Source organism: Tasmannia lanceolata, unplaced genomic scaffold, assembly GCF_043159265.1.
Source record: "Tasmannia lanceolata isolate RefF3 unplaced genomic scaffold, GAP_Taslan_0.1 ptg000006l, whole genome shotgun sequence".
NCBI classification, from domain to species: Eukaryota; Viridiplantae; Streptophyta; class Magnoliopsida; order Canellales; family Winteraceae; genus Tasmannia; species Tasmannia lanceolata.
Window position 1 is genome coordinate 16286467 of NW_027518683.1, and position 20739 is coordinate 16307205.

General features: G+C 37.1%; 1 protein-coding gene across 2 annotated transcripts; it reads left to right on the forward strand.

Annotated features, from left to right (window-relative positions):
- The first annotated feature begins 593 nt into the window (after nt 1-593).
- On the forward strand, nt 594-17211 carry LOC143879910 (arginyl-tRNA--protein transferase 2-like). 2 transcript variants are annotated; one of them, XM_077382594.1, is made up of 6 exons: nt 594-883; nt 5002-5040; nt 13313-13463; nt 13671-14846; nt 15318-15651; nt 16749-17211. In XM_077382594.1, the coding sequence occupies exons 1-6, from the start codon at nt 751-753 to the stop codon at nt 16869-16871; spliced, it is 1956 nt and encodes a 651-aa protein (XP_077238709.1). In that variant the 5' UTR covers nt 594-750; the 3' UTR covers nt 16872-17211. The 2 variants fall into 2 exon arrangements, with proteins under 2 accessions (XP_077238709.1, XP_077238710.1); XM_077382595.1 differs by having other exon boundaries at nt 867-883; nt 5002-5094.
- The last annotated feature ends 3528 nt before the right edge of the window (nt 17212-20739 follow it).

The window sequence follows — 20739 nt, forward strand, 5'->3', positions numbered from 1 at the left end:
TTTCTAACTTGAGTGTATGAGGGTCTTCCAGGATTCCAAATTCCAGGACCTCTCTCATGTTGTGTTCTCTGAGCGCAGGATAAGATCGATCTGAAGTGAAGTATCTTCCTAGCAAGAGCGGATTTCGGCACCAACAGCCCCCCTACCTCCATCCTTGAGGAGATCTATTTATGACTAGTTATAGGACTCTTTATATTGATGATTTTTTGTTGATGTAGACTATACACGAAATTGAGAACTAATCCAATATCTTCCCAAAATGGGAAAAAAACCCATTTGATGTCGACTATAAACAAAAATTGAAAACTTACTCGATATCTTCCCAAAATAGGGAAAAAATCCCAATTCATAGAGCACATACTTTTTGCATGAATTATAAGTGCATTTGCCTGCCACTATCTTGTAACCCCCTTGGAAAATCTGATTCTTCACAGACCTGAGACGTGTGCAATTGAGCGATCCAAATGAACGGTTTAGATCGCCTAAATAATGCGGGCCCCAGCTCTAACCAAACAAATCTGCACTTACGTGTCCGCGCGGCTACCGAAGAAGGCTTTTTTCCAGGCTTATTCTCAGCATATAATCTTTCTATTTTCAAAGGTTGGTGGGCTTTCTCTTGCTTAGCTGTATTTTCCTTTTCAATTCACAGAGCCGACAAAAGAAATTCATTCAAGAAAAAGGGAAAACAAAAACCCTAATGATTTTCTGAAAAGGAACGAATGAAAGAGAATTCTTTTGTTTGATTGGAAAATGGCGGAGAAAATGAGAGGCGAGGCTAGTAGTAGCAGTAGAGGAAGAGGCGAAACCCTAATTGTCGATCATGGACGAAGAAAGAGTACTTGTGGATATTGCAAATCTGGTTCAAACACCAGTCTCGCTCATGGTTAGATCCTTCGATCTAACTATTCATCTCGTTTTCTTTGTTTTCTATATCTCGATTCTTTAAATATGTCGGTTTGTTTGAAACTAGGCGATTTTTTTTGACCGATAATGGCGAATGCTTTATAATTCGAATAGATCTTAGGGAAATTTCGATTGGAACTAAAGATTAAAGTAATTCATAGCTTAATTTTGAGATTTTGATTGTGTTATGTGTTTCCTTTTTGCTGCTGCATGATAAAATTTACAAGTATAAAAGTTTAATTCATCATTTGCTTTACAATTAGAACATATATGAAGAAAGTGTAGACTCTAGACAGAAGATGGAATCTGAATCTTTTGTACTTTTAAATTTGAGGGTTTTTAGATGTAGTTAGGTCTCCTTATGGATCTAATTGAATGAAGGGTATTTGCATGAAGTATTTGGATTGGTTATGATGATTTGTGTGGTTTAATTCATCGTTTGCTTTACAGTTTAAACATATCATCCGAAAGTTTAGACAAAAAAGACGAATCTGAAACTTATTATACTTCGATGATTTTACTAGTGGGATCAACCGTGCGATGCACGGGTTCAAAGATAATCTAGATGGGAAAGAAACCCTTGTTAGAAAGGGATAGTTGATTGTGCTAAAGATGATACCTAACAACAGAATATAATTAGGTGAAATTTAATGAAAATAACTTTTCTATAGTAACCGTTCAAATCTTTCTATTTGCTACTTCAGTTTAGCAATTAAAAACCATCAGAGAGGGAGTCCTATCTTAATGACGCTGGGCCCAAGTCAATGACCATTCTCTCTCTCTCTCTCTCTCTCTCTCTCTCTCTCTCTCTCTCTCTCTCCTTATGACAAAGAACCGTAGACATGATGACTCTTGTACCCGTTATGCCATAAGAAGGAAATTAAAAGATCTATTCTCTAGTAAGAGAGAAGGAAATTAAAAGATCTATTCTCTAGTAAGAGAAGAGCAGCTGATGAAATGTGTACCTTGAGAAACCTTTGAAAATAATGTTACGAAATTAATTTGATGAAAAAAGAAAAAATGAAAAAAAGGAAGACATACATGCTAAGATGCACCGGAGGACTATATCTCCTTGAAATAATCTCTTCCACCAACATCAACTTTACCACCTGACTTGACATTTTAAGTCATGGATTGAGGCTAAAATCCCAAAGAACATCAACGGGGGGCCAAAAAAAAGAAGGATGGCACGGAGATAATAGACATGAAAGTGTTGTTGGCTGGGGAAATTTCTTCTGGTTCTCAACAAATCGTATTCGGAATGGTAGATCTCTCAGGGCCAGCAAAGATGGAAAAGATGTAAAAAAAATCAGAAATAAATACCAATAAAAATATCACATTTGTAGTAAATAATGTGTGAGTAGGAAGCGTAGTGGGAAACAAAATCTGTACATTTATGTGAATCTATAATGGGAGAGTTTCTATTTTGGAAGTTAGAGAGAGAGAGAGAGAGAGAGAGAGAGAGGTTGCTTGGAAATGAATCTGTGTGAATAGGAAGCGTAGTGGAAACAAAATCTGTACATTTTATGTGAATCTATAATGGGAGTTTTTTTTTGGAAGTTAGAGAGAGAGAGAGAGAGAGAGAGAGAGAGAGGTGCTTTGAGATGAATCGGTGTTCCTTTTTTGAATTAAATAGGCGAGAAAAACTGAAACAAAATTATGTCATGCATAGCGGGAATTAATCTGCCAAATTGGTGCATTACTGGAAACATGCATTACTATTGGAAACGATTAAGTGTGGAATTGGTAAGGGCTAAGCTAAGGTTTCTGAATAAATGCCAAGAAATTCGGGATATTACTATTGGAAGTGTTTGAGATTGGAATTGGTAAAGGATAAGGTTTATGAATAAATGCCATGATTCACGATTCATAACGTTTTGGATATAATAGCAACGGTGTTTGGAAATTCTTACATGCCACATAGGAAATTCTGATGCCACATAGACTTGAGGGAGGAAGGGGAGGGCTGCCATGTAGACTTGAACAGTGAAACAGCCCTTCCTCCTTATTATATGTAGATCTCTGTTGGTTCTTAGATGTAGTTAGGTCTCCTTGTGGATCTTATTGAATGAAGGCTACGTGTTGCTTCCGGTAAGAAAGTTGAGCTAAATCTGACGCAGATATGTGTTGCTATCTATGATTTGTGGACACGGGCACGAGTGTCGCGTCTCGACACGAACACAGGGTGTCAGACACGGAAAACTCGTAAAATTTAAAAATGGGGACATGGCTAAAATAGAAAGTATATATACTCATGATTTGTAGACACGGATTTGTATGCCGAGTTTCCACCAAGTTTCGACACAGATCCAAGGTATCTGACATGGAAACCCCTAAAAAAATAGAAATAGTATCACACTCATACACATACATACATATAAAGTTGCTAGCACTTCTAGCAGTATATCTAAAAGTGTCTAAAGGAGTTTCGACACGGGTGTCATGTCGGACACGACACGACACATGTTGGCAATAAACTCGTAGTGTCGGCCAAATCATAGGTTTCTATGATGAATGCCTAAAACTGGTTTTAACAAGGACTCACCCATTGGCCTGGGCGAGTTGGCTTCAGCAAGTAGAACAAGTTTTTCATCTACCAAGCCAAGTTTCACATTGACTCGGCCGAGGTTTCAAGTTTTTATTGGATTTGTAGAGCCAAACCAGTAGTGACCTTATACTTGACATGAAATGGAATTGGATTCTTTTTAGTTTAGTTTGGTTTGGCTAGCCAACAATTACCCAGTACAAACTCCCACCGTGTGAAAAAAATGGCCGAGACAACTTGACCCATTTTTCTAAAAGGCTTGCATGTTTCTGTTGAGTTCTTTTTTTTGGAGCATCTGATGTAGGAGTATCCATGGAGAAGAAATTTAGGATCTATGGTGCTTTGTTTGGTCTATAATTTTGGGGTTCTATTACTTTTACTTACAGGGAATGTGGTGACATCTAATTGATTTTTTGGATGCTTTTATATGGGTTCGAGTAAGTTCAATACGGTGAAGTGTGAAGCGCTGTTATGCGGAACTCTCCCACAAGGAGGTTTCAAGTCTGTCAATGGTGAATCCAGTTTGACTTCCTCTGATGTAACTTTATTTCAATATTTTCAGCCTTTTATTGAAGATCTAAGCTGTTGAGCGAAGGAAAACTGATTTAATACATATGCTTTTCTTTAGGTGTAAGGATGGGTCAACATGCATTATTTTGAGCTTGAACTCATCCATTGACTGTTTCCTGTATCATAACTTTGATGTTGTAGTGGGTTCAAAACCATCCTGTGGTAGGATATGTATCATTTTTGTGTTTCTATTCACTCATAATGCCAGCCTTATAATGAAGCCACCTGTCGCATTCAGCTTTGTTTGATGAAAAATTAGTGTGTTTTTGTTTTTAAGCAATCACAATGTTGTGCACTTGTGCTTTATATATGAAAGATATATTAATTGTCCTCTTAGGGTGTAAGCATTTATTCCATTCAGCTTTTCTTATTGAAGACAGCGTTATTGTCATTTCATCAATAAATATTTGATTTGAAAGCATTTATCATATGGTCTACTCTTGTGCTGAGGGATATATATATATATATATATATATATATATATATATATATATAGGGAAATGATATCTGCGCCAAGTGTATATATATATATATATATATATATATATATATATATATAGGGAAATGATATCTGCGCCAAGTGTTTCGATAAACATGCGCTCCACTTGTTTGTCGTGTAGTATTTAAAGGCTTTAAAGAGCTTTCTGAGAACCATAATATCCTCTGAAATCCCTTTAAATACTACACGACAAACAAGTGGAGCGCTTGTTTATCGAAACACCATGGCGTAGATATCATTTCCCTATATATATATGAGTTGTTTTCTACATGGTTAACACTTGGTTTTATGTCATATTATTGAACATTTGCATTTGTATGAAATGATATTACTAACAGGCTATCAGAAGCACATGACAGTGCTTTACTGAATGATTTGCTCATTTATTTGATCCTTCAAAAAAAAAAAAAACTTTACCGATGTAAGGATTTAGATATCAGGTTGGGTTTTCCATTGATCTTTGTTTGTTTGCATGACTTTGCAGGTTTATGGGCTCACAGCATTACAGTTGATGACTATCAAGGTCTGCATCTTTAGCTAGTCACCATATTACAAAATATTACTTTGCACACACATGGTACAGAAAAAGTTACAGTTAAAATTCCATTGTCTTTTTTACGAATCATAAGAATCGTTTTTTTTTTTTTGAAAAATTACAGTTAAAATTCCAACATCATTGACACCATCAATTTAGTGACGTGAAACGAATGATTCCGTATTACATTATAACAGTGGTTCTTCCATCAGGTTAAGAACTTTGTTGGTTGGTGTTATATATATTTCTGCTTGGCTATTATGAGATCAACACTCTCCCTACATTTCAGTCCACTCTCGTTTCTATGCAGTACCTTTGCATAAGTTAGTGATTTTAATATAATCTGATACATTTTAATATCTCCAGTTTTCAGTTGTCTTTTGCTCTTCTATTTTTTTTTTTCGAATGGCAAAGATTCATTAATGCAAACAGGGACCGAGAGGGTCCCTAAGGATACAAGAGAAAACAAACCAAAAAGATAGGAAAAGACAATACAAAGTTAAGGGGGTAAAAAATCAAAGAGTTCCAAACTTTCTTTGAACATCCCAGCTCTTGCCAGTCTATATGCTTCAGCATTGGCAGAGCGCCTAACATGTAAAAAAGAGATGGATGCCATCCCCACTCTATCCTTAATTTCATCAAAATAAGCTGCAAAACGCCAAGGTACGGTTTTCGCTCTTCTATTTTAGCACACATCTTTTTCTAGGCCAGCAATTTGACGTAATATCTGAAGTTTTATCTGATCACACACACACACATATTTGAGAAGCTTCTTCATTGTAATTACAATGATTGAGCTTGGGGGTGGTCAATCCACTCTCTATTGTCAGAAATAATAGAAGTCACTTAAAATAACATGTATTCTAAAAGATGACATTGATAAGAGCAAGCAGCTTATGTGGTTCAATCTTTACAGTGCAAATCCTTTTCTAGAATCTAAAACAAGTAGGCATTAGTCTCATTGCGGTCCAAATATTAGTTTAGGAATTTTTTTGAAGGGGATGATACTTATAATGCATTCTTTGACTCTAGGAATTACAACACTTTTCAAGTCTCAAACTTGACAAACAGTGAAAGAGAATAAAAAAAGCTTCACAAACGCTCAAATACTTGCACCACCCCCATCAATGTTCTCAAAATTTAAACCGTATCATAAATCATAAAAAAAATATTCAAAAGATTTGGAAAATAAAATTCAGAAAAATCATATGTTGATTAACCATCTATTTCCATTGAAAGCCCTCAATTAAATAGCACATACTATGAATGTATGAAAATGCTTTGAGAAGATGATGTTTTGGTGAAAACTTGCTTACATAAAAGTGTGTTTCTGCTGTGTATTTATAATGCTTATGCAAGAGATTATGGGAAGACACAAGAGGGATTATATGCAATCAATCAGCTGGCCCATAACTGTACAACAATGGATATCCCAATAGTATGGGATAGATAAAGGAAAGGAGATGACTAATCCAACTGTTATTCTAGTCTGGAATGCAAAACGGTGTCAATAATATTCCCCTTCAAACCAATGGCAATGGCTGAGCCATTAGTTTGCTTCAAAAAAAGTGAAAAGGCAGTACTTGTAGATCCTTGGTATTCACCTCTGCAACTTGATCATGAAAGTTAACAATAACGGAGTCATAAATAGCCCTTGGTGACTAGATCATGACCAAAGTGATAGTCCACCTCGATGTGTTTGGTGGCATGGAAGACTGGGTCGGTAGCCATATGTCGGGATATCTTTTTTTTTTTTTTTTTGAATGGTAAATGCACTAATGATATCTTAATATAATGTAAACGGATAACTGATGTGAATAACATGATCGCGGAGATGTTAGGAGGGCCACGAGATTTCCAAGACTAATTGCGAGAGCCTTGTACTTTTCTTCAACTCTTGAACGAGAGATGGTGGGCTGCTTCTTAGAGGCCCATGAGAGAAGGTTAGGCCCAAGAAAAACACAAAAGCCTATTATAGAGCGACTGCTATTAGCCAATCTTCCCAATCTGCATCCTAGTGAGATGCAAAGAGAGAAAGTGGACATGGTGAGATAGTTAGGTCATAGATGAGATAACCCGTGTGATATTGAAGGATTTGTTGGACTGCTTGAAAGTGGGTTATTCGTGTTCATGCATGAACAGACTTGGTTGAGGGATATTAAGCCGAATAAGTGTTAGGTACCGTAGGGACCCAAAAATACTTTGATACTCAGTAACATTGGCAAGCTAATCATCATCCCCAATAGACAATTTAGAGTCTAGGGAAACTGGCGCGGAACAAGGATTGTGTGCGCGAGATAGCATATCAAGTTGTACTTGGTCTGAGCAAGGCACAAGGAGTGAGAAGTCCATCGAGCCTCTATACCAAGAAAATTGTGAAGGTCATGTGGGCATCGCGTACCATCTTGTGAATGGGTAATCATGGAGTGGCAAGGTGGCAGGACAGACGGGGAGAAACATTAGGAGAATCAGGTCGTAGATCATATGTGGTAGCAATAGAAGATGATGCCGTCATTAAAAATGGGAAGTTAAAAGGTACCTTAGTCGCGAGGAGGGATTGCTCAAGTCTTTCGTATGAAAGCCGTGGTGGGTAGCTCTGATACCATGAAAATGTTTTAAGAATTTTTTTGGTGAAAAACTGCATACATGAAAGTGTTCAGCTGTTGTGTTTTTATAATGTTTACACTAGAGATTAGTGGAAGATACAAGAGAGATTATGGGCAATCTACAAGCTGGCCCATAACCGTATGACAATGGATATTCCAAGATATATGGGATAGGTAAAAGAAAGGAGCCAACTAATATAGCTGGGATTCTAATCTGGGATGCAAAGTCATGTGAATGCAAACCATGTATGGTGTGCTAATAATGCGTGATATTGTTAAAGGATTTCGTTAAGTCCATACCTAGCAGTCAAGGTAAAGTCAGTAAACTCTCATAGATCTTGTATCATAATTTCAAAAGCAGAACATAAGAAGCAAGTCCACAAATGTTAAGTTGTAAGACGTCTATATTCTTGATCTAGATGTGCAAGCATCACATATCTTTACCATCCTATATCTCCGCAGTCACTGTCGTCGTAATAATCTCCCTCAACATAAAAGTTGCTGCCCTCTTCTTCTTCCTTAGATTTAGAGGAAGACACATATTGTTCCTCTTCTTTGTTGTTTCCTTCTTTTTGTGTAGTGAGTTTCCTCAAACATTTAAAGAAAGTAAGCATTTAGACTTTGGAATCTATTGATATTTTCAATATATCACCCTTGTTCTATCTGTTTTTCAAAAAAAAAAAAAAAAAAACACCCTTGTTCTATCTGCCTTTTCCCCAATAGACTTGATGTTTGTGGTTGTATTTTACAAATTCTAATCCTCCTCTTCAAGTGTAACTACACAAACAATTATTGAATTCAAGCATAAGTACAATCAAGCTATAATTTATCAAACTACAAACAGAACAATTCACCTGCTCGAATATACTTCACTTGGCTCACAATCAGTGGCCCTACGTTGTTGCCTTGGATCTTTTTGTATCTTCCAAAAGTTTCTTTAACGTATCCCATACTTCATCACTAACTCTAGGCCACGCCATTAAATCTTTCTTTGTTTGACCAAGGTGTTCTTTCATTTGAAACACATTGCCCCAATATGATTTCCGTAAAGTTGGATCTAAAATCTTGTTTATTATTCTCACACAGCATTCTACAATGTTTCCATGTATCATCTACTTTCCCCACCATTTTCAAATTGAATGAATAAAAAAGACAAAGAAACACCAGAAACAAACTCCAAGGGTATATTCTTTCTCAAAGAAGCTTACACAATTTAGGCCTTTCATGCATGTGTATCAAAACTCTGGCTTACAATTCTATGCGGTTCATGATTTGGCCCCTTCATGATTTATGACACAATTTTGATTTTTATAACATGGCCCAGTATGTTGCATCAGTATGGGTACGAGTGTCAGAATCTGACATGGATATCGAGTGTCGGATTAGGCAAATCTCAAAAAGACTGATGTGTGGATTCGCCAAAATATTTTTATCAATTCTCAAATTTTAATTTTTTTACATAATAATATGGTTATAACAAGTAATATATTGAAAATTTTAATAGATTAAGTAGATATGATGTTTTATTTATATTTAAGAAACTTACTATTAGTATGGGTTAAACTCAAAACATGAGGTAATTGTAAAGGTGTGGTGGTAGTATTTAGAAAAAAAACAGATAAAGAGATCTAGAAGTGTCTTAGTGAATCCAATAGTATTGGAGTCCGAGACATGTCCAACACGAGTACTTAGTCGATTTTGAAGAATCCATGTTAACATGGATGGCCCTTGAGCTTATGGGGAAAGAATAGTCAATTTCAATAGACCCTCCTTTCTTGGGAATGAGATAAATGAAGATATGTTTGCATTTCTGTTTAACCACTCCTGAAATTCTATAACGAATTCCACTACTTCTCTTTTAAATATCTCGAAATTCTTGATTGAAACCCATAATGAAGACACGCTTGAAGTCATGCAACGAATAAAATTCAATCTTCCCCATGTGTTTGATAGTTGGTGAAAAAGAACCTTGTGTCTATCCCCTTCTTTTTTTTCCCCAAAGAGCGCTGAACTTTTACTTCCAAGTTATTTCTTCCCATTTGAGGAGGCATTAATAATCCTCTTTCAACTTAATTATGTAGGACATTTCTTCTTCCTAGAATGTATGCTCCTCCAGTAACCTATTCAAGCACTTCATTTGAAATAATACCTCCTCTTCTTTGTCGATGATGGAACCTAAGGACTCTTTGCTCTAAATTTTAGTTACCATAAATTGGAAGCCCTCCACCCCTCATAGTGTAATTCGACCCATCACTGCTCCATATTTTCCTTAAATCCCAGCACCTCTAACCTAGCCATCTCAAAAACCCAAATGGATCCTTGAAACCATGTTTGCAAATTAACAGGCAATTATCAGGCACCAAGTTTTTGAAGCAAGGTTTTAAATGTCGGTTTCGAACACCACCGAAACCGGAATTTCAGTTTTCTTAAAAATTTGACAAAAAAATCGGTTTTCTTAAAATTTCCACTGAAAAGTACAAAATTTCGGTGGAAATTTCGGCCATTTTGGTGGAAATCTTTTACATTTCGGTAGAAATTTTGTAATTAAGGGTGAAAATGAAATTTCGGTTGAAATTTTGGATTTCGGTGAAATTTCGGGGAAATCATGTAAAAATCCGATTCAATGTAATTTCAGTTTCGGTCCAAACAGACCGAAACTGAAATATTTCGGCCAAAATTTTGGATTTCAGCCGAAATGTAAAACTATTGTTTGGAGATCCTTCAAGTGACCACCTAGGAAGTAATCCTCTCACTCCTTAGATGCAATAAATCTAACATTGCGCCGTAGCCCAGCTGACTTGATTGGTCTCGGCAAATCAATATGCTCATTACTGAGTGAAGTTGGAAGAGTTCCACATGCATATTGTGTTTCTTTTTTATCATTTTTTCATAGAAAATGAATTGTTACAATTGTTATGTCCATAAGTCCCAATAAAACACATTGATGCTCGACATCCTCATATGTATCTCTGAAGAAACTGAAAGTCTTCTATGAGTACATCCTGACATGAAAAAGTATCATTACATTGTGCTATAACAATTCCTTCGACAGTTCTCGCTCAAGGTAAGCTCCAATTGATTTTTATTTTAATTTTTTTGATTTTTTTTTTATCTACGAGCATTTGCCTGTCATTTTTATTCCCACAAAATGAAATAAGTACAAAATTTGGTACATTGGCCAAGAATAAGTTTTAGATTAGCTATGACCTAACTCATTCTTATGTGTTAAACATTGCTTCATCCCGTTTCCTTGAACCGTTCTCATTATTTGGCTCAGTTAATTTGATTTGGCATACTCGCTAGGCAGGAAGCAAGGTTTTCGGTTGCCCCGAAAACAGAATTGTTGTGATTTCAGTTGGAAATTTCAGTGGAAATTGTGTAACATTACGAAAATGTCTGAAAACATATGCAAATGATAGAATTTTAAAATGAAACTTCAAGAAATGCTAGACTAAGCACAAATACACACTTAGAAACCATCAAATAAGCAAGACAGTCATTTGTAATGGTTTGACAACATCGAACACTTAGTGACATGCATTGTAGCGCATGTTTGATAATTCGGTATATACCACATTTCACATATAATTCATATAAATGTTTATACATAATACCTTCACCAAATTCCACATGGAATTCATATAAATATAATTATGTAACAGACAGTGATATAGTATACAACTAATACCCTTGTGATTTTGGTTTCAAAATTCATTTCGGTTTCAATATGCATTTCAGTGGGGATTTTTCTTCGCCAAGAACTTGTAACCCTAACATTTGGTTTATATATCAATGTATATTGAAACCGAAATGAATTTCGGTTGTTTTGTGCTGGTTTTAAATTTCCACTGAAACCAGCACCTTCCTGGCATGGTTTATATATCAACGCATTTCAGTGGGGATGAAAATGTCTTAGGGGGTTACAAGCTTTTTGTCTTCGCCAAGAAAACACAAAGGAAATCTTCCATCTCGTCACCTCAACATGTGGTTTATATGTCAATGCCACTATATGAAGACATTTGCACAACACTTTACCACATTTTTCCTCATGAATTTGGAGGGTAATCTAAGGTGTTCATACCCCAAGCTTCATAGTATATCCTGCCCACATCTTGAGCTTCACGTATTCCTGTGAGTATTTGGTGTTCACCAACTGTCAGGAAATCTACTCCTTGCTGGATATGACTCGGGGATCCTTGCCTGTTCGCTACCTCAGCCTTCCATTATTCTCTTCCTCGGGATGAAAAGGTCTTAGGGTTACAAGCTCTTTGTCTTCGCCAAGAAAACACAAATGAAATCTTCCATCTCGTCACCTCAACATTTGGTTTATATATCAATGCCACTATATGAAGACATTTGCACAACACTTTACCACATTTTTCCTCATGAATTTGGAGGGCAATTTAAGGTGTTCATACCCCAAGCTTCATAGTATATGCTGCCCGCACGTATTCCTGTGAGTATTTGGTGTTCACCAACTGTCAGGAAATCTACTCCTTCTGGATATGACTCAGGGATCCCTGCCTATTTGCTACCTCGGCCATTCTCTACCCAGGAAGAGGAACCTCGGATGGGAGCCCTACGATTGTTGAACGCCATCAAGGCTTGGAACAAGAAGAGTGGAAAATCTGATGTTTGTGGAAGTGAGCATCAATGGGAGTCTTCTCCCATTTCCAAGGCGGTCAGTTTGGCAGCAGAGTCGTTCACTATCATGCCTTACTAATAGGGCGGGCCCCCCTAAACGCGACTATACTAAGAAGGACGAGCGTCAGCCAAAACAGCTATAACAACAAGATCTTTCCTGTTCCTGCGGCTTGTTCAGCTCCTGTGGCTTAGATCCGTTGCTTGCTCAATTATAAAACCCATTTGTTCCATAACCAGCAGATATTCCTTTCACTTGGCTTGCCTGGAAGTCATCTCTTCTTCCCAGTGAAAGCTAAATGCCCTGGTATCATGGTTTCAAATTTCGGTTTCGAAATGCGTTTCGTCCTCACCGAAACCGAAATTTCGTTCGAAATACAATAAAATAAGATTTTATCCCGTATACAATTTCTGTAATTTCAATTTCGGCCGAAATTTCGGGAAAATATTAAGTAATTATCCAAAATCTAAATTTTTGGGTGAAATCCCTTAAATTTCGGAGGAAATTTCGGGATAAGCCAAATTTTGACCGAAATTTCAAAATTTCGGTCTAAATAAACCATCGTTTCGTGTGTACCCAATTTCGGTGTTGGTCTCGACCGAAACCCGAAATTTTGGAACGAAATTTTGGATTTCGGTCGAAATTTAAAACCATGCCTGGTATAGTAGTAGTGTGGTGCGTGCTCTCTATATTCTGTAGATAAAGTTAGCTGAGGGGTTACCTCTAACTAGGGAAGCGAAGGGGCTGACTACCGGTGGAACCATCTTCGATACCTTTCTCATGTAAGGGTAGGTCCGAAGTATTTGGTGTTCACCAACTTACTTTTGTGATATGTTTGTTAAATCGACAAGTATAATAGTCCAATCATTGTGGGAAAACTTTGATGTAACTGGTGATTTCTTATCTTTTCTTTTTTGAATCGCAACTGATGAATTCCTTTTGCTCTTACTTTAGGTTTCCTTTATATGTCACCACTATATTTCTTAATCCTTCTGTGAACACCTGTTGGCAGAACTACTTGACCATGGCTGGAGGAGGTCTGGCTCATTTCTTTATAAACCAGAGATGGAAAGGACATGTTGCCCTTCATATACAATCCGTCTCAAAGCAGATGATTTTGTTCCCTCGAAAGAGCAAGTTCGTGTATCTAAAAGAATGCAAAAGTATTTTTTGCTGGCTCTCCTTTCATTTGGATAATATCTACTTTGGTTCCAGCTCTGATTCTTTTCTTAAACATTTATGTTCATTTGAAGATGCCCATGACACCTTGACGACATATTATACCATGTCCCGAGTTTAAACACTGGTCATACAGAATTTTTGGATAAATTTATTTAGAAGAATGATATAGGTTGTAATTTATCGTGCAGGTTTTTAGATGGGACACTTAATGCTCAAAATTTAGACCAGTTTAAGGATAATCCAAACTCTGCCAAAGCTTTAGACAGCTCACTCAGCAACGCATCTTCAAGTGTTATGGTCTCAGAATCAGTGAGGAAGGAATCATCTTCTGGTAATTGCGAAGAGAAACATCAGTCAGAACAATATATGCATTATTTATCAAACAAAATCGATAATGCCGTAAGTGCATGCATTGAAAAGGGAGAATTTCCTTCTGATATTAAATTCCCGAAGGCTATTGTGAAGAAGGTGGCTCCACAAGTTAAGAAGAAACTAACTGAAATATCGGGAGATCTGTTGTACACTAGCAGTGTCCCGTTTCAGATTGCAGCAGCCCTAAAACGGTCGCTATCAGCAGAGAAAACATCCCTCCAATTAGGGTTATTGAGGAATGTTGAAACTCAAAATTGGCAGTCTTTGGAACTTTCACCAAAAGCCGTGGCAGAAAAGTTGGCATGTTCATTGGATCAGCAGGGAGAACTTTCCAATCTCTCAACCAAAGCTTCCAACGGGCACCTTAATTTTTTTCTTAATTCCAATCAAATTGGTTCAAATGAAGTGCATGTCTCTGTTAATGCGTCCGCTGTATCTACCGAAGGAAGTGGAGCTAATGCTAATCATGGTTGCTTGCTTAATAGCAGTGAATGTCCTCATAAAAGACGAAAACTCGAGATCCGTTTGAAAAGGTCAAGTTTTGATCCGGAAGAATATGAACTGTACAAAAGATATCAAATTAGAGTGCATAATGATAAACCAGATCAGGTAAAGGAAAGCTCATACAAAAGATTTTTGGTGGACACTCCCATAATATTTGTTCCACCATCTGGTGATGGGACTGTTCCACCTTGCGGGTTTGGCTCTTTCCATCAACAGTACGTGATTGATGGGCAGCTTGTTGCAGTTGGTGTGGTGGATATACTTCCAAAATGTTTGTCAAGCAAATATTTGTTCTGGGACCCAGACCTCGCTTTCTTATCACTAGGCAAGTATTCAGCTCTGCGAGAAATAGGTTGGGTTAAAGAAACTCAAGTCCATTGCTCTAGCCTTCAATACTATTATCTTGGCTATTATATTCAATCCTGCAGCAAAATGAGATACAAGGCTTCATACCGTCCATCTGAGCTTCTATGCCCTCTTCGTTACCAGTAAGTTCCTTGTTCCTTTACAAGCTACTGACAGGCTATGCTACCTGGAACATAGAAATGGGTGCCATACCCTTGCCTGCAGTGTGAGAAGATCGAAAAAAAATCTTAAAAAAAAAAAATCAAAATTTCAGTTTCTTCTTGTTGAATTTAGATTGCATGGTTACCATTCAAAAAAAAAATTAGATTGCATGGTGTATCAGGTTTATCATTTGATTTAGATTGCATGGGTCTATCAAGTTTATAATTTAGTTGCACGAGCATATCAAATTGGGTACAGCACAAATAATACTTGAAGTGCCAGACCTGGGTATGGAACCTGTTTGTTAGTATCTAGGCATCTTAGTAGGTAGGTGGGCGCTTGTATTTTATGGCTTGAAACTCTGACTTCTGACTAATTATTTGATGTTTCCATTGTCACGTAAGAAAGTTATGGTTCTCTGTGTTGAAAAAATATGTTGATGTATTCTGTAGGTGGGTGCCATTTGATATTGCAAGGCCTTTGCTTGATAAAAAGCCGTATACTATCCTATCAGATTTTGCAACCGTACAAATTGGAACATCCTCACCGAGTGACGTCCCAGAAAATTCCACCGAACAACAATACATTGACCTTGATCAGGAAGACCAGATTGAAGATTTTAGTGATGAAGATGAGGAAATGGAGATAGATTTTGAAAGCTCGGAAAGAACGCCTGGGTATGACTCGGGCCCAGAAACTAGCACCATAGCATCAGTCGATGAATTAAAAGCTGTTGATGTCAGTAATATTGTGCTTGACCTGAATGGAGCTCGTGTCAAACTCAAGGTGTGCATCTATTTCTATTTCTTTTTTCATTTATGTTGGGGATCTGCTATTTGAACTAGTCAATGTTTAATACTAAAATTCGCAATGCACATCTTCTTTCTGGCAAGGACCATATTTATTGATCCTCCTTTTAGATTTATGTCTCATGTGTTATTGGCCCCATGACCGGAAGTTGGAAAACCCTTTTAATAGTTCATTTGGTACTGACGTCATTCACACTTTTTCAGTGACTGGTTGCTAATTATTCTGCTTCTAACAAATGATTATATATACTGAAAAAAGTATATAATAATTCAACTTATACTATTGTACTCTTAATACTATATTTTATAATATTGTAACTATTTTTTTATATTTTCGTTGAAAAGTAAAACTATTAAACTTTTAGAAAAACTAGCAAAATCATGGAAAGTGCAGATTTAGTCCTGCCTTCTTATATGTAGAATTTATGCTGTATATTCTCACTATTTTTTATCTTTGCGATAATTTTTTATATTAAATATGAAAAGTTATTTTAGAAAAGAAAAGGTATCTTTCTTTGCAGTTTAGCGTGTTAGTGGTATACTATACCAGTATGTGTTACATAATTATATTTTTATGAATTGCATATGAAATGTGGTGTATGTATTATTGATAAATATTTATATGAAATACATGTGATAAAAACAGTGGCTGAGTTAATGATTGACTCGATCATTTTAATTAGGCTTGGGTTTACCATTAACTTGCCAAAGTTAACTCCGAAATTGGAAAAGCGATTTTATGTTAAGATTATGTTTTTGAACATTTGGCAAGGAGGTGGTTGGTTAGCTGGGTCCAGGTTTCTTTCTTTTACAGCAGGCACATTGAAGCCACACATATTGTCATTGTTATTACCTGTACCATTTGTCTCTGGAGTGATGGTTAGGATGATTCTTCCTTTTATAAAAGAGTCTAAAATAAAGACGAAAACACGAGGCACAACTGGCGATATAAAATAGGAAATAAGGTTTTTGGTGACCAGAAAGTGCCCTTTCCTTTTCTTTTCTTTTCTTTTCTTTTAACGTTCTTGATGTTGTGCCTTTGAGCTAACTAACAGTCTCTTGTGGTGTCTGAAGGATCTACAACGAGTGTTTAATCTCATTGAAAAGAGACACATTGATCTATTGGAACTACAGTTGCAGAGATACAAAAAAGTGGTGGGTGCAGGACTTTCTGACCGCATGATTTATTCCCTCTAGTAATGTTGGCTGAATTTTATGAAATTTGTTCATTCCGGTTACAAACTGCGGGGCATTCGTCTATTCGTCTGTCAGCTGAAAACCTCCACCTGCTTCGGCCTCCAATGAATTCAACATTGAAGTTATATACCTTCGCTTGGATTGTAAGACTGGTTCCCATATACCAAATGAGGTACATATTCTCATTCAGGTCTCGTTCATCTGTTTGTATTTATATTTGACAGATGTGTCTCTTAACTTAGTAATTATTCGGATATTTCATCCCACCTGGTCCTGAACTCATGATTTGGTTGTTCATGTGGATCATTCAATAAAAAAAAAGAAAAAAGATTAGGTTGTTCATGTGGTTCTGAATGTTTTGACCCAATGGGCTCTAACTCAGATGCCTTTGGTGTGTTACTCGACAAGTTAAATTTGACTAGCTCTACTAACCACTGATGTCAATGAACCACCACCTTTTCTCACCACTTGTTAAATTCCAACAAATGATAGGTTGTCTTTCTTATTTTTTTAATGAAAATATACCCTCTGAGAGAAGCTAACAAACTTGGGGTGGTTGCCACATTTCCTGTATCAACTGAAATGACTACTTTAGGTCTTTCTTCTCTTTTTTAAATGAAAAAATACCCTCATTTTTTACTCTGAAAAATACCATTGGACAAGATGTACCAAAACCAATACTTGTGTGAACCACAAAGGTGAGGTTTTATTTCTTCATTGTTTTCATCTGATGACTTCAAAATCTCTAAATGTGTACTTGTCATTGTGATAAAACACAAAACATAGAGACAATTCTAGCTAACCTTCCCTTCTGAAGGGTATAACTTTGTGTCTGATCTCATGTTCAAGCAATTTATATCTTGTTTCCAAAATCCTCCGAGATCATTGTTTCAGGTCTCAAAAGGTAGCCCAAAATTTAGAGACAATATTATTGATAATATCATTGTTTTGATTTCTGATTTTAGTTTTATAAGTCCTTGTATCTACTGGGGGAGGGCTAATAAGACTGTTGTGAAGAGTTAGTTAATGAAGGATTGAAGTTAAATTGGTTTTAGGGTTGTTTAGAGAGTATTAATTTATACTATTTGTGAAGGATCTCTAGCTATTCTATTCTATCATGTTTTGAGTATTAAAAAGTTGCTAGCTCTCCCCCCCCTATTTGTGATCTTTGATGACTACTTTTACTGTTTGCTCTAATTTTTCTTCTGAATTTTGAAATCTAACTACCTTTAGTTTTGCATTACATTAGAACTCTTCCAACAGTAGGATCAGAATAATGCTGGCCCAAATATCTTCACCCGGCCTAAATGGTGCTACAGGAGAGTCTATTATACAAAAGGTTACTCATTAAGGAACCCTAAATCCTAAAGATGCCCAAAGTAGATCTGTCATAGTCTAAAAAACATTTTGTTCAGACAATCATAACCGTTCAATCAGTGACCCACAACGGATGGTTAAGAAAAAACAATGAAGGGCCTACAAAAAATCAACACTTTAGCTTCTCTTATGCGATATATACTTAATGAAGCCTTTAGAAGAAGGGGCTAGCATCATCTGGTCAAGGTGGGGCCAGCGGTAATGGGCCGGATTTGGGTGTGCGGATAGGATCAACTTGATCAATTGGACTCGATCACATATATGTGGCACACGTGGGGCTCAAAAAGTGACTTTAGAGCCCGTTGAATGAAGAGAAGATTTGGATTTGGATTTGGATTTCTCACATTTGCAGCCCTTTTTGCATTGTAATTCGGATCCGGATCCGGATCAAATTCTTGGATTTCCAATTCAGCAACTGACAGTGAAAAAAATCAGATTTCCAAATATGCTGTGCAAATAAGAAATTGGAAATCCACAGAGCTGGCAGTTTCCTTCACCCTCTTTGGGGATCCCCAACCTCTCCCCTCCAATAGGAAGTACCCCCAACTGGACCGGTGGTGGCCATTTGCCCAATGATCCTAACCATTCTAACATCCAATTTATGGTCACTAAATGGATATTTAGAAAATTGAACGACTATGATATGTATCTTGTATTTGTAAAAAACAAATCGGAGGGTTAAAATCATCCGATTAGGATCAGCGTAAAAAAATATAATCAGACAATAGTAAAAGTACGGGCCACTTTCTAATGATCCAAACCGTTTATTTCCTAGGCCTTGTTATGGAAGGGCTGGGGAGAGCAAATCCTCATATCACAATTCCAACAAGGGGGGCAACTCCGGTGGGGTTCAACCCGTACCAACCCGAAAAAAGGTCGGGTCGAGTCCGGGTCGGGTTCCGGTTGACTTTTCCTAATCCGGGTCGAGTTCGGGTTGAGGGTTTGGCAACCTGACCTTAGTGAAACCCGACATTTTTTTATAATTTTTTATTTTTTTTAAGCTTAAAAACTCAGGTCAGGTTGGAAAAATGGGTTCCTCGGATTGGGTCAAAACTCGTCAGGTTGAAAATCAGATCGGGTTGGAAAAATGGGTTCCTCGGGTCAGGTTGGCCTCAACCCGACCCGAGTTGCACCCCTAATTCCAACCCTCCAATTTATAGCCTAAATATGAGCTTTTTTTATGGTGTCCGTGCGTGGTGCACGTAATCACAGTACACTATATAATTTCACACTAGGCCTCGTTCGTAGCAAGGCCTAGAAAATCAATGATTAAAGATCATGGAGCATTGGTCCTCGTGTGCACTTTTGCCGTTGGTTAAATGGACGGTTTGGATTAACCAAAAGAGGGACCCATACTACGGGATCAAATACTTTTGCGGAGCAATACTGATCAGATCAGATTGTTCGCTACAAAGGTTATTCTGGTCATTTCATGGGATAGACAATTTACCGTAATTTTACACCCAACCAAGGGGAATTAGTAAGAAAGCTTTAAAGCGGCACCGATTCAAACCCCACGATTCCCGATAACAGAACCGGGATCGGTCTAGATTCAATGTATGATGAAATCGAAGACATCTAATAGGATCTGACGGTCTACGATGAACCGAAACTTCCAAAAAGCGGTTTTTGAATTTGCAGAGGAATCCAGGTTTTTTCCCTGCTTTCATTCAAAACTACCAAAATAACCCATTTCTAGAGGAAAAATACTAGTTGTTTGGTTGCTTGTAGATTGCTGGGAGATTAGGAGAAGAAGAAGTCAAAAAGAAAAAAACAAGCATGAAAGATGGGGAGAAGATTAGGAGGAAGATTTGTGAGTAGTGTTTGGTTATGCGGGAAAATTAGCGGAAGATGTAGGATGTCGTTATGAAAATATAGGGTGGAAGAGAGACAAAGGGAAAAAGAATAAGACAAGAAGAATCTTCTCCTAATCCCCCACACAAATTTCTCCATTTTGGTGAAAAAAGTGGAGAAAATTATGGGAGGAACATCTCCATCACGTAGGCATCACCTAGGATAAAATGCAATAATGTTGTCTAGAAGTTCTATAGTGGTCAAATGTCTAAATGACAACCAAACATGCTTCTGGGAGATCTTTGGAAGATCTCAAGTATTTGAAACTCCTACAATCCTCCCAAAATGAGCAACCAAACACCGCACCGAGGAAATTCAAATATCATTGTCTTTCCCGGGCCAGCAATCTCTACTGTATTTATGACCAAGGTTTTAAATTTCGGACCAAAATTTCAGATTTCGGCGAAATTCTTGATAAAATATTAATTTTTTTATTCCTTTACAAAAATTCGGCCGAAATTACGGCCCAAGAAAACTACATTTTGAGGCTTCTACCGAAATTTCGGGATTTGGGCTAAAATTTCAGTTTTGGACTTTTGGTGAGAGCGAAATTACCCCGAAACTGAGATTTAAAAACTTGTTTAGGACTACAAACGGGTGGCCCAAGGAAGAAAACAGGGCGAATATATCATTGTTA